The sequence below is a fragment of the Mesocricetus auratus genome, unplaced genomic scaffold (genome assembly GCF_017639785.1).
Source record: "Mesocricetus auratus isolate SY011 unplaced genomic scaffold, BCM_Maur_2.0 Super-Scaffold_100714, whole genome shotgun sequence".
In the NCBI taxonomy this organism is placed as follows: Eukaryota; Metazoa; Chordata; class Mammalia; order Rodentia; family Cricetidae; genus Mesocricetus; species Mesocricetus auratus.
The window spans coordinates 4,848,492-4,861,678 of record NW_024429270.1 but is presented as its reverse complement, the minus strand read 5'-3'; the positions used below and the strand labels follow the sequence as shown (position 1 = coordinate 4,861,678).

The window sequence follows — 13,187 nt, the reverse complement described above, 5'->3', positions numbered from 1 at the left end:
TCTATATTTGTCAGAGAACAGCAAATAGACCATAATAGCTCAGTTTCATACATAAGCACATGGTAGAAGAGAAATTTCTGGTTAGAACGGATGCCAGGAATGCAAGATTGAAAAAAATAAGAAGGTTGAAATAAAATTAATACCCCTGAAGTGGTGTGAGCCCAGTACACTTGATTTGTGAGAGACCATTCAGTACCAATGGGAAAAGAGAATTTAGGCAATAGTTAACATTGAGAAAATCAATTATATGCGTGGGAAATCATAAATTCTATATGATATTAAAACCGGAAGGGGAACACTACCCAAAAGCAACCTTAACCAATTAAAGGTGCACATGTGTATAAAACACCAAACAAAAGGAGAAAGATAAGATTAACGTTTAAAAACTAAATAAGATTTAAAAACCAATGTAAGCTTATAAGAAAAAAATACCTACAAGAACATTTTGAAATGTGTCTTTTAAATTTTTCTCTCCATATACAGGTATTATAGAATCACAGATTAAGATACACAGGACTTGGTTAAACATAGGTTAATTATATTCTGGGAGAAGCCACTTACATAAGAAACCGATGACCCTCAAGTTCCAGCTGCAAGGCTCCACACACAGGCTGCTCTCCCTGACCCAACCAGAACCAAGAGAGCGAACTGGGGTCCTGGATCCCAGACCTAGCCTTCCCCCTCACATCCGTGCCTGTGACCGCCCAAATGAGTGTGGTCAGTGCAACAGGTGCCGGCTGGGTAGATATCTCACTACAAATCCCCTTCTAGTACGAAGAAAAGATTTACACTTGATACAAAGCTATATACAAAGTCAGCAAATATCAAGTATGCTCTAGGAGAAGGAAAAGTAAGAACATACACGCTTAAGACCTATGGCCAGTGAAGCAACTAGAGCAAATGGCAACAACTACACAGATACATTAGATCTAAGTGCACGAAACTGTTTTTCTATAGTTTAAATATATTCTCTAGTGCTGACTTAGTTTAGTTAGCTAAAAATAATCTTAAGTAAATCAATAATGCAGGCAAACACACATAATTTAAAAATAAAATAAAATAAACAGTGATTTGATATTGCCTGGGGCTGGTAGGTAAACCCAAGGAGAATGTCTCATATACATCTTTACACAATAATTGCATGCGTGTGGAAAGGACAACACAAATGCAAATTTAGGGTTAGTACAGGAGTGAATATTATATCCTCTGATGCTTTACAGAACAAGTGAAGGCTTTGGTCGGCACCAAATAACATTCCTGCTGCAACTTCAATTATCACTGTAGACTACTTTAAAGAGAGAATATGTAGCAATACTTTCTTGTATAAATAGCATCAGCCACAAAAAGACGATCACCAAGAGAAAAGGCCTCATTACAATTTTATTAATTTTGTACGATGAAAAACAACTCATATCTTTTGTTCTGAACTGCAGGGCAAGATGCCATCCAAAAAATGATCCCTGTGCTAATTAATGGTACTCAAGATTGTCATGCACTTTCTGAAAATAAAAAATAACTATGGATTCTGCATCTGTGTTGAGATAATGTTGCCCTGCTTTTAGCTGACTGGTATTTCCTTCTAGGTCATAGAAAAAAAAAAAAGAACCAGATCATTTGGTATATAGCTGCTTAACTCTATTAGAAAACCTTTTTTGTTGTGCAAATTGCTATATAATGAGGCACAACCAAAGAAATTTAGAAAAAAATTATTAACTGTGTGCTTTTTTGCTTCACTACATACTAGTAAAGCATTATAGGCCTGCTTGTATCTTAAACAAAATACAATTACATATCATTATGCATCTATTTTGGAGAACGATTCCCATTGTTCTACAAAATCCTAGTATAGGTTATTATATGATGGGATTCACCATAATAAAGTCATTTGAATGGAATAGTTGTCCATTTGTTTGACTGTTTTAGAAATCATTAGGACACTGATGACCAGTAATTGGACAGCTTTGGAATCATAGGTGATATCATTTAGTGACAGTAATGAAGTAACCCAGCATTCTGATGTCTGTGAGTCTGTCAATACTGGAAAATTTCCAGATGGAAATAGTGATATTTTTCTCAGATAATATCAGCACAGTAACTATATTTATTTTTATTTTGACCAAAACACTATTGTGAGACAATCAAGGTTCCCATTTTGTACATTAATGTGTCTTTTATTGATTAAAATAAAAGGACAGACTAAAATATATGGAATATGACTGTTATTCTCCTGAGGATATAAATGACTACAGCCTCTGCTGGATTTCAGGTCCTGAAGTAGGGAAGGGGCATTAACACAAGGAAAAGTTTGGCCATCAAGTTGATTGCACTCAAGTGACCCTGGGTAGCTCAGGACATGTTTATTCATATTTGGACAGAGGTGAACCCCCCCAGGGTTACATGGACAGCTTTATTATTGGCTTCTCTTTTTTACTTTAAGAAATAATTCACAATTTAAGGAATAGATCGTGATCACTACAAAAGCCCCCACTGTTCCCTCTTGTGCGTTTCCAAATACACTTTCCCACCCCCTGTATAACCTTATTTTTGCAGGCTCAACTAACTAAGGAGTACTCATGCCAACTGGCTGCTACTTGAGGCTACAAAGTTAAATATAATAGGCATGGTCACAATGTTTTAAGGACAACAATATTCAAAACCAGACAATTCTTTCATGTCTGAAAGATATGCTTTTATACAGTTCCCTTTTCTACAAGATGGTCCCATGTAAAAGGCAGATTTTGACGAAGCACTTGTTTTCCATCTCAGTATACCACAATGCTTTCATCAATGGAAGTTCCTGTATACGGCAAAGATAAATCTGTCTAACCCACATTTTACACTGTAGTTTTGTCCTCTTGGAGCATACCAGATACTGACAATGATTCTATGCTTGGTGTCCAGGGAGCATACTCTCAAGCCTGGGTGCTGTGTACATTCCCGAGGGTTTCCCCTATGCTGTGTAAGTCCTACTCTTGTTTTCAGAACAACTGTGAGACATCATTAATAATCCAAGCACTGCTTTCTATCTCCAACTATCTCTATTGAGTGAGAAAAGTTCCCAGGATTAGGATTAGTAACTCTAGATAAGAGATCTGAGAGGAATTAACACCCTGCTGAATATTAGGGGAAAATATTTGAGAAAGAGCAGAATTTCCAGGAAAATTACAGCTATTGCATGTGTGGCTGACAAAGTAAAACTAAAAGCTGCCCAAAGAATCATGAATATAATGAGAAAGGAAAGAGACTGCATACTGCAAGAATTTGCCAATTCCTACGTTGTTCCATGAACTACTGGTCTTCGCCAAGTGAGAGTACATTTCCACAGGTGTCTTGCCCAGAGGTAACCCACTGGACAGGCAGTCATGTGCTGATCCCAGCCTAGCTACAGGGAACCCAACAAGTATGGAACTAGTCATAGACTAATTCTACTTCAAGCTGAAATCACAATATCACACATTACATAAATGCTCACAGTTGTAGCTTTCACATAGCCGATGCTAATTCCTGTATAATTAATGAAAAATGAAATTCCTGCTTTTACATCCCATTTTCTTGCCTAAATAACAACCACACATAAAGGATTGTATAGAAATTTAGTATTTATGGTCTGTCTCCTCCAATGGATAGAAGTATGGTGTTTATCATCTCCAGATAGATGTTTCAGGGCATACTGACTATTGTTTAAGGAGCATTGTAGTCAATAAACTTTGCATATCCTTATTTTCTTCCAATCTGTCTCTCAATAAAGAGCTTCTCAAGTGGACTTTTTGCTCTCTCTTTTTTGTTTGTTTGGTTTTTTTTGTTTTGTTTTGTTTTATTTCTATTTTTTTGAGGTAGAGTTTCCCTGTGTGTCTTTGGAATTTGTCATGGAACTACCTCTTGTAGACCAGGCTGGTCTCAAACTCACAGAGGTCTGCCTGTCTCTGCTTCCCAAATGTCAGGTTTAAAGGCATGTGCCACCACCATCCGATTTCAAGTAGTCCTTTTCAATATGGTAATGTTATATCTAACTAAGTTCTTTGATAACATTATAGACTCACATCTATGTGTGGAAGATGATATGGATATATTATGTGCCTTCTGAAAAACCCCTTGAAGACTGTTGTTATAAAATCTGTTTTGCGTGTACAAGGAAATGTAAACTCTTACTATTTTATCACTGGCTTCCATTCATGCACTGTGTTTCAGTGTGGATATTTTGGTTCATGTCACTTGATAAAGTTGGGAGACATAAGGGAAGAGAAGCTGTGATTAGTCTTTTGTATTTGGAAGTAACTTAACATTTACAGGACCCGTGGCCTAGAAAAATAAGTTCACTTTGGGCATACATTTTGAAATGAAACAAGTAACTGTATTTTCCCTTTTTCTAGATAACTCCCTGAGCATTTTGGCAAAGCATAATGGATTCAACCGCCAGAAGCAAGAAGTCTACCTTCTACCTATAGTGATTAGTGACAGTGGGAACCCCCCTCTGAGCAGCACCAGTACCTTGACTATCCGGGTCTGTGGCTGTACCAATGATGGTGTGGTCCAGTCATGCAATGTTGAAGCTTATGTCCTTCCTATTGGACTCAGTATGGGCGCCTTAATTGCCATATTAGCATGCATCATTTTGCTGCTAGGTGGGTATCGCCTTCATAGCCTAGTGTCAAAACTGACTATAAGTAAAGATATCAACCTGTAACCTGAAATTATTCAACATTCTTGAGTGGAAGAAGAACTCTCAAAGTCAGAAGTTATTATGAAAAAATAAAGTGAGAAAGGGTATTGAAAACGCTGCCATGGTTAACAAGATTTTTAGTGCCCTTTCAAAACCATCACCAGTATGGCAATTGGCAATGGGTGGGGAATGGGTCTCTCTATACTCATCCCAACACCAGTTACAGAAAAAGGCCTCCGAATAGCAGGTTATAAATGAGTTTAGTACAAGAGGTAGTTTTCCTATATCCACATTATCACTGAATATAAATGACACATGGATTGGGTCGTTGCATCATTGGATCTCAGAGTTCAGTGAGTTACAAAGAAAATAAACAAGCAAGTAAACATATGTTCTCCTTATAACATTTGTTTTATAGATAGTTTCATTCATATAAGGTAAAATTACAATAATGACTGCAAATTGAGAGAAAAGTTCTATTACCTTTCCATTCAACATTCTTAATATAAAAATAAGAATAAGCATGAACACAGTGAAATCATCCCTGTAATCTAGCAATCTAATCTTTGGAGAAAGAGGATATCTTGGGGTTCCAGGTCATCCTGAGCCACATGGTAAGACTCTGTGACCCAAAAGCACATAATCTGTAACTTTATTTCTAAGAAAATATAAAAAAAATAATTATGACTTAACTTACCTTGAAAAGCAAACTGTCTTCAGGATTGTGTCAGTTCATGATTCATTTAACTGGTTAACATTTTGGTAATAGTCCTGCCTCTTGCCCTACACTGGGGACAAACTTTCTAGATAGAGGATTGACAATTGTCATTGACTATAAGACATTACCTATGTAACAATGTATATATTGTATGAAAGTAATCTATCATTTAGCTGAAGAATAACTTAATGGTTATAATATATGCTGTGGCCACAGTTCAGTGACTGAGTGCTTATAAACATCACTGCTACCAGCAACAGCACCATCATAAAAAGATTTTTTCAAATACCATATGCACTATGTGTTAGAAACATAGAAAGCAAGGATATTGAATAGTTCATGCAATATTCTTAATATGTTAATCACGATGCTATTTTTTATTTTGTAGGGCTCACGTTAGAGGTGATTCCCGATTATACACATTTTATAACACAACTAAATGTTTATTTTTTAAAAAGTGATTTGGAGTAATATGTATAAAAATGTAGTGTTTATCATTCAGATAAGTGTTTAGTCTAATTTGCTATTAAAGATTTTGATATTCTGGCTGTCAGTGCAGCTGAACATAAAGCAAGAGACTCAAGATACAGGATTGAAAAAGTTGTAAACACGTGATTTTAAAGTGCTGCTACTCTTCCCTATCATCTACTCTGCTGTGGCAGGAAATGATCATTGACTAATTGTGATTTGCTGTTTTTTTTACTGCTGTGGCAGGAAATGATCATTGAATGATTGTGATTTGCTGTTTTTCTTACAGTCATTGTGGTTCTGTTCGTTACCCTGAGGCGGCATAAAAATGAGCCATTAATTATCAAAGATGATGAAGACGTTCGAGAAAACATCATCCGCTACGACGATGAAGGAGGCGGGGAGGAGGACACAGAGGCTTTTGACATTGCAACTTTACAAAACCCAGATGGAATTAATGGATTTTTACCCCGTAAGGATATTAAACCAGATTTGCAGTTTATGCCAAGGCAAGGGCTTGCTCCAGTTCCAAATGGTGTTGATGTCGATGAATTTATAAATGTAAGGCTGCATGAGGCAGATAATGACCCCACGGCCCCACCATATGACTCCATTCAGATTTATGGCTATGAAGGCCGAGGGTCCGTGGCTGGCTCCCTCAGCTCCTTGGAGTCTACCACATCAGACTCAGACCAGAATTTTGACTACCTCAGTGACTGGGGTCCCCGCTTTAAGAGACTGGGCGAACTCTACTCTGTTGGTGAAAGTGACAAAGAAACTTGACAGTGGATTATATAAACAATCAATGGAACTGAGCATTCTGTAATATTCTAGGGTCACTCCCCTTAGATACAACAAATGTGGCTATTTGTTTTAGAGGCAAGTTTAGCACCAATCATCTATAAACTCAACCACATTTTAATGTTGAACCAAAAAATAATAATGAAAATAAAAAGTATATGTTAGGAGGTTATAAAACTTGTGGAGTGTGAATTAAGTATGTGGAGTGTCTAGAAGTCTTTGGATATTTGATATTTACCTGACTGCCTCAGTCAGAGATTGGGATCCTAGCTAATCATTAGAGAAATGTTTAGGAGGAAAAAAAAACAAAATTAAAAGGTGCTTTATTAGAAAAAATGGACCGGCAAAGATTCTGCTGCTGATATGTGTCTTCTGCAAGAATTTTTATGAGTGCAAATGGTTTTATTCCCCTTCACCAATAAGGATCCCGTCACAAATGATAAAGCAATACTTTGGTCTGCTGTACGCTATGACTTTATGGAGTTTGGGGAGGCCTCCTAGATTATATGGTACGGTGACCACATGTTGTACATAAATGTTGGCCCCACTCACCAGAGACTGAATAGCATCTTTAAATATTGTGTCGAGCCTTAAAATATTCACATGTTCGTAATCCATTCCAGGGTGGGGAATGCCAACTGAAAGGTGGGAGGAGAGAAATGCCATTCAAACAGGCTGTGTCTAGAAGCAGGATTCCTGGTTCCCTCCACTTCATCTTCTTCCACAAGGACACAGAGATAACCTGTATGCCACAGTGGACCACATCAGAGACAGATGGTTTTATTGCTAGTGTGTGAATTTATTTGTTTAATCCTCAAAATAAATATTTTATTGATGTCCAATAATGCTTTTATTTATTAAGGTTGGTAATCTATAGATTAAGGGATTATATGGGGGGGAAAACTAAATTATATCCATTAATAATCCTTTAGATTGTTTTATATTAATATCTACACAATGAATGTTTAATACATGTACATTTTGATGAGCTAAGTATGGCAGGCAATATTATCAATGGGAGAGGTAATAGTCTCTTTAGAGTAGAAAGTGTTATTGTGACTGGTGATGACAGGAGCAGCATTTCCCAGAGAAACTTTTGGACTGTTTTCTATTTTCTTCATAATCCTAGTATTTGGTGTTTTTACTACAAGCACAAACATCTGAAAATATATTGATTCCTGTGAATACTTAAACTCTAGACTTTTAGATACTTACATAATGCCCCACCCAATAAAAATGCTTCAAGTAGTCCTCCCTCAGCTGATTTAGAGCAGGAACTGATTTGTACATAATTTTACTGCTTATGTTTTTTACACTTCTGTCCCTGGTCATGGTGATACTCAGAATGTGTTAGACTACAAAAACAGAGCAGCACTAGAAGATGTGAGCATATTTAATTTGTAATGAAAACCTGCCATGTAGGAGTAGGAAATGTATGATAAAACTCAAGTATTACATGCAGATCATTTTACTTTTCTACTTTGCTTTAATGCAATATTGTTTATTTACTCCATGTGTTGTATTCAGAGAAACTCCTGTATTGTTTCCTACTTTGTGAAATATATTTTTATAAATACCTTTGTTGTCATCATTTTGTCCAGCTACATGAAGCTATCTTGGCAGAACTATTGACTCTAACTCAAATTCCAAACTGTGCAATCAAATCACACTGTGGGGCACTTTTAGATTTTAAGAGTTTTTATCATATTAAATAACTAGAGAAGAGAAATGGATTGCTATTGGTCCCATAGCAAGAAAATATCGGAGACATAAAAATAAATACGGTACCTAAAAGACCGTCAAGTATGTCTTTGGGGCCCCTGGAGGCAGAGGCTGGTGTGGAGTTAGCAGAAAAGGATAAAATATGAGAAGGCAAATATACATAAGAACAGCCTATAGGTGAGATTACAGTACAAAATGTGAAGAAGGGATTGGAGAACATGATTTGGAGAAAGACTGTAGATTACAATGTAGATATAAAAACCATTCTTTTCTTGGTCCTTAGAGAAATGATTAGAGCAAGATCTATGGGCTATTGCCACTTACTACTTCAATTCCTAGCTTGGGATACCTAAGGAAAGCCGGAAAGCATGGATTTGGCTTGGAGATGGAGGACAACAGTTTCTGGAAGCTGTCTCCACTATGACAGAAACAAAGTGACTAAATAGTACACAAAAATTTAATAGGTGTCCAGTGGCTTCCCATCTCCTCATTGTTCCCTATTGCCTGATCATAGCCCTTCCTTTATACTTACTTTAGTGGCTACTGAACAGTTTTCATGAAGTCAGGGGAGAGTCTACAGTGACTTTTGCATATAGCAGATTAGGAAGAGTAATAAAAACTTTTAATATCAGTTAGAGTAACAATAAAAATCCAAAACCGAACTCTCTTTCAAATTAGAAACCAAGGTGGAATTACATTTTATTTTCCCCTTTCACTTCAAATTTATCTCAGTTCACTTTGTAGGAAATTGCTGTAAGGAGACATATTTAACTGACATATCACACCCTTCTAGAAATATCAAATCACCCTCCTCAGTGTTGATGATCAATGGAACAATGTTCATATGATAGTGCTTGTGGACATCAGGCATTGTATGCCGAACCATTTTTCCAAATCTGCCTTTGAATTTTACTTTCACCAGGAAGACATCATGGAAACATGGACTTCATATTAATATTTCTTTCCACTACCATCCAAGCAGTTTGTGCATAAAAGCCAATCTAAAGTTTTGATATGCTGGACAACATGTTGCTTCCCATGGTTACATATAGATAGTATGGTTTGGTTATGTGAAATATGCTTTTAGAGTACTCTGAATTTAAATTGTACTCAAAGACCCACTCACATGCAATTAAACTATAGCATGTACTTTTGCAAAAATCTTACTAGAATTTCCACATTCAAAATATCAAAATATTGAGATTTAACAATTCCTTCCTCAACTTTTCAAGCAAGGCATTTTAACTTTATTATCATTTTATATTCATGAAATTCTTTTATGCTAACCATATTGACACATCAAATGAATCTGTACACACATGTATGATGATTTATCAAATATAATATTCTCATTCGACATTCATTTAGTTGTGTCCATGGTATTTGTGTATCCCAATTACCAGTCCTTTTTAATAATTGCCCCAAAATTCTGTGCTAAATTCTATGTGAAACAAAAGAATTCTCCCTCTGCTTACTTTACTGCAAGGATCCTGTGTGAGGAGATGAGGTATCCCTGCGTGGTTGGAGGCCACATGAGATCAACCCATACCTCTACTTTTTATATTATGAGATCAAACCATTTTTTGCTCTCCACAAAGACATCATATTACCAAACATTGATAAGTCATTACTTATAAAAATTCTCATGAGTGTAATCAATATACATTTAATAGTTTTTATGAAAAGTTGGCTGAAGTATGCTATAAATTATACACATGTGGTACCTTTCCCACACCAAATTGTGCTATGAAACAAATGCTACAGTAAAAATGATTGTAAGAAAAATGGGGAGGTGGGTAAGTGTATGTGTGTATATAACGTGAAAGGAAGCTTGGATTCATCAGCATCCCCAGTGAGGCAAGAATCCTCAGAAAGAGACAAAAGTGTCTTTTGAGAGTTTGCTTAATCATATGCTTAAAATAAGACAAGTCTCTGCATGAGACTTAGAAATCTCCTAGGAGCAACCGACTCCACACTGAGACTCCACAGAGAGCTGGGCTATCTGTATTTTGGAGAAGGAAAGCGGGTGCTGAGAGCTAAGTAGCCAATTACTTTTTATAGCCACATAAGGACTGGAGGCAAGTAGTCCTTTGCAACATGTTGTATTATGCGATCGTTGGCTTTGCAGGGAATCTCACGAATGTATAACCTTCTGATTGCCTTTTTGATTGAAAGTTCCATCTGAGATCAAGGCAGTGCAACCAGTAATAAGATTTCAAAAAATCCCATCACTGGCACTGTTGGAAAGGTTGAGCGTGCCTGAAATCCCATCACTGTCAGTCAAAGAGATAAGGTAACAGTGGGCATCACTATAAAAGCTGCGTGAATGCACAATTTAAACATGAACATCAACACAAAAAGAATGGATACACATTCATATAAATATCCATATAGACACATGTGTACACATAGATATGCATGTGCACAAATACATATGCATACACGCACACTTGGGGTAAATTACACAGCATAATTTACACTACTATGTTCTCATTTCAATAATAATAAGCTTCCATTTCACACTCTCATACACTATAAAACACATGAAATGATGGTTCTTTGTTTTTCTGACTCTAACCTTGAAGTTGAAAGCAATCTGTCTCGAGGTAAAGGGTTTTAATGTGAGTTTTGTTTATGAACATAATAATAGCTCGTAAAGCCTGGGATTAGAATTAAATGCATCTCACTGAGAAGTTGGATTTGGATGCTTTTGTATCATTGTATTTTTGTGGAGATAACTGTAGAATATATTTTGTAGGAAATGATTTTCTCTATGTTTACATTTCTTTGATTCCAACACAGTTTTCTTTGCTAAACAAAGTCTTTTGCATTGTTGCTCAGATGGCCAAAAAGTGAATAAACTGTTTACTATCATTACTGTTCTTGTTTTATGATAATTACGATGTGTTCATTGTCCATTATTAAAGAAGATATTTATTTTGAACATTTTCTGTGTAGTTGACACACAATTATTGATCAGAGTGTATCCTTATCATTTGCAGTATCCCAGTACCATTATTTTGGATGATTTCCATAATTACAGAACACATGCAATTAAAAATCCTATTGCTTCTACAATTGTCAACTACATTTACTGAGCATGTACCAGAGCTGGAATTAGGCTACAAAGGTGTTATAAGAAAGTTACATGTGATGGCATCTTTGAACTTCCTTCCCCATGCATAAATTGAAGCCAATAGAGCACATCTAAACTAATCAATGGGACATCCTTGGTGGTTAAACAGTTCTTAAATTTGGGTTCATACAAGACTGTCTGGACAGAATTCCTAAATTCCCGTAAATAGTCCTAGCTCTAATTATATTATGGTAAGAAACAAAACGTAAGTTACCTATTGCTCTATGCAAAGAAGGAACTCAAAATGCAAAATAAAACTTCATGACAACTTTGCTTTTAAACCTGGAAATTAAGCAATGAGCACAAAGAAGCCATACATTTTCCTTAATCTCAGAGGATAAATTATGAAAAGTGCATATGAGTATCAATGATATATTTACAAGATCAAGGAAGAATCCAAATGTACAGAGAATATCCTGAGGGTGCCTAAATTTTGTCATGTGCTATGAGCAACATAAAAAAATCCAGAAATTTATCAAGGGGTCTGCCAACATTAATTTACAGAACTGATAAGTGCAGGAGAGAGATGAACTCTAGGCTGTTGGGTCATTTCTGGGATTGTGACAATGAGAGTGTTTAACACAGATGCCCTTATTTTAATGATGGCAGCTCAACAGGAAAGTACTTCCTGGTGGCCTGTGGGACTCTCCTTTCAACCTGAGTTACACGTGACATAATCTAGCTCACACCTTGAATACAGGTCTAAACTCTACTTAGCTTACAAATAGATAATGGATTTCTCTATTGTTCACAGATGACAGAAGAGGCTTGCTACGAGGAATACCAGAGAATGCCACCTGAAGAAAAGGACCATGAACAAGAATGCCTTCAGTTAACAAAGAGGCCATGACTGCAAAAGGAAAGGAGAGTTTCCCTAAAGGCAAATGTTAGCTCTTTCAGATCCCCTCTGTATATTCAAAAGTCTCCAGGGTTACTTAGATATGAATAATATTTTAACATTACTGTCGAAGGTTAAAGTCAGCAATTATGAATCATTGACTAGGACAACTCTCTGTTTCTATTATGTGCTTTCCCTTGAATGTGACTATGATACTTTTTAAAGGGTTTTCTGTAACTTGATGTCTAAAGTATGAGTGCTATGACTTATTTGTCAAGATTGACTGTTAGATATGTAACTAGGTGATCTAAGTTCATTGTTAGCACTATCAATAATGACAATAATGATTGTTCAAATAAACTTTTAAAATAAAATTCTTACAAAAGATTTGTTTTCTCCAAAACCTGTCCTGGATACAGTGTCTGTATCAGGGAAATCATGTATGATTAGCATATTTCTCCTACTTCTCAAATAAATGACACATTATTGGATAAATTAGCAGGGAACACAATGCGTGATGAAACAGCAAACTTCTCAATACTGTTAGAGAGGCTAAGACTGTTTTGAAAACAAGGAGAAAAATACCACAGTGTACCAATTCATACACAAGACTGTGTTGGAATGAGTCTTAGACAATAATATTCCAGTCATAGTCATAGACTAGTGGCAGATTCTGGGGACCTGAATATTAATATTGACTCAGTAGCTTTTCTCAATGGACTTTCCAACACGCAAAATCCCCATGTGACAAAATTTCTAGGTCCTTACTTAGAGAACAGAAAGTACTGAGAGAATATTCCATTGTTCTAGATGATTATAATAAAATAAGTGTGTGTTTCAAAAA

General features: G+C 36.1%; 1 protein-coding gene across 3 annotated transcripts in view; it reads left to right on the top strand.

The window, feature by feature from the left end:
- Cdh8 (cadherin 8) overlaps positions 1-12,728 on the top strand; it is a 390,092-nt gene extending 377,364 nt beyond the window's left edge. Inside the window, exons 11-13 of one of the 3 annotated variants that reach the window (XM_040740772.1) lie at positions 4,371-4,622; positions 6,136-6,318; positions 12,260-12,728. In XM_040740772.1, the coding sequence (XP_040596706.1) occupies positions 4,371-4,622; positions 6,136-6,318; positions 12,260-12,306 (482 nt within the window). In that variant the 3' untranslated portion in view covers positions 12,307-12,728. Of the gene's footprint in view, positions 1-4,370; positions 4,623-6,135; positions 11,244-12,259 lie in introns of those variants that run through there. The other 2 variants (XM_040740771.1, XM_040740770.1) reach the window with 2 other exon arrangements.
- Positions 12,729-13,187: the final 459 nt, after the last annotated feature.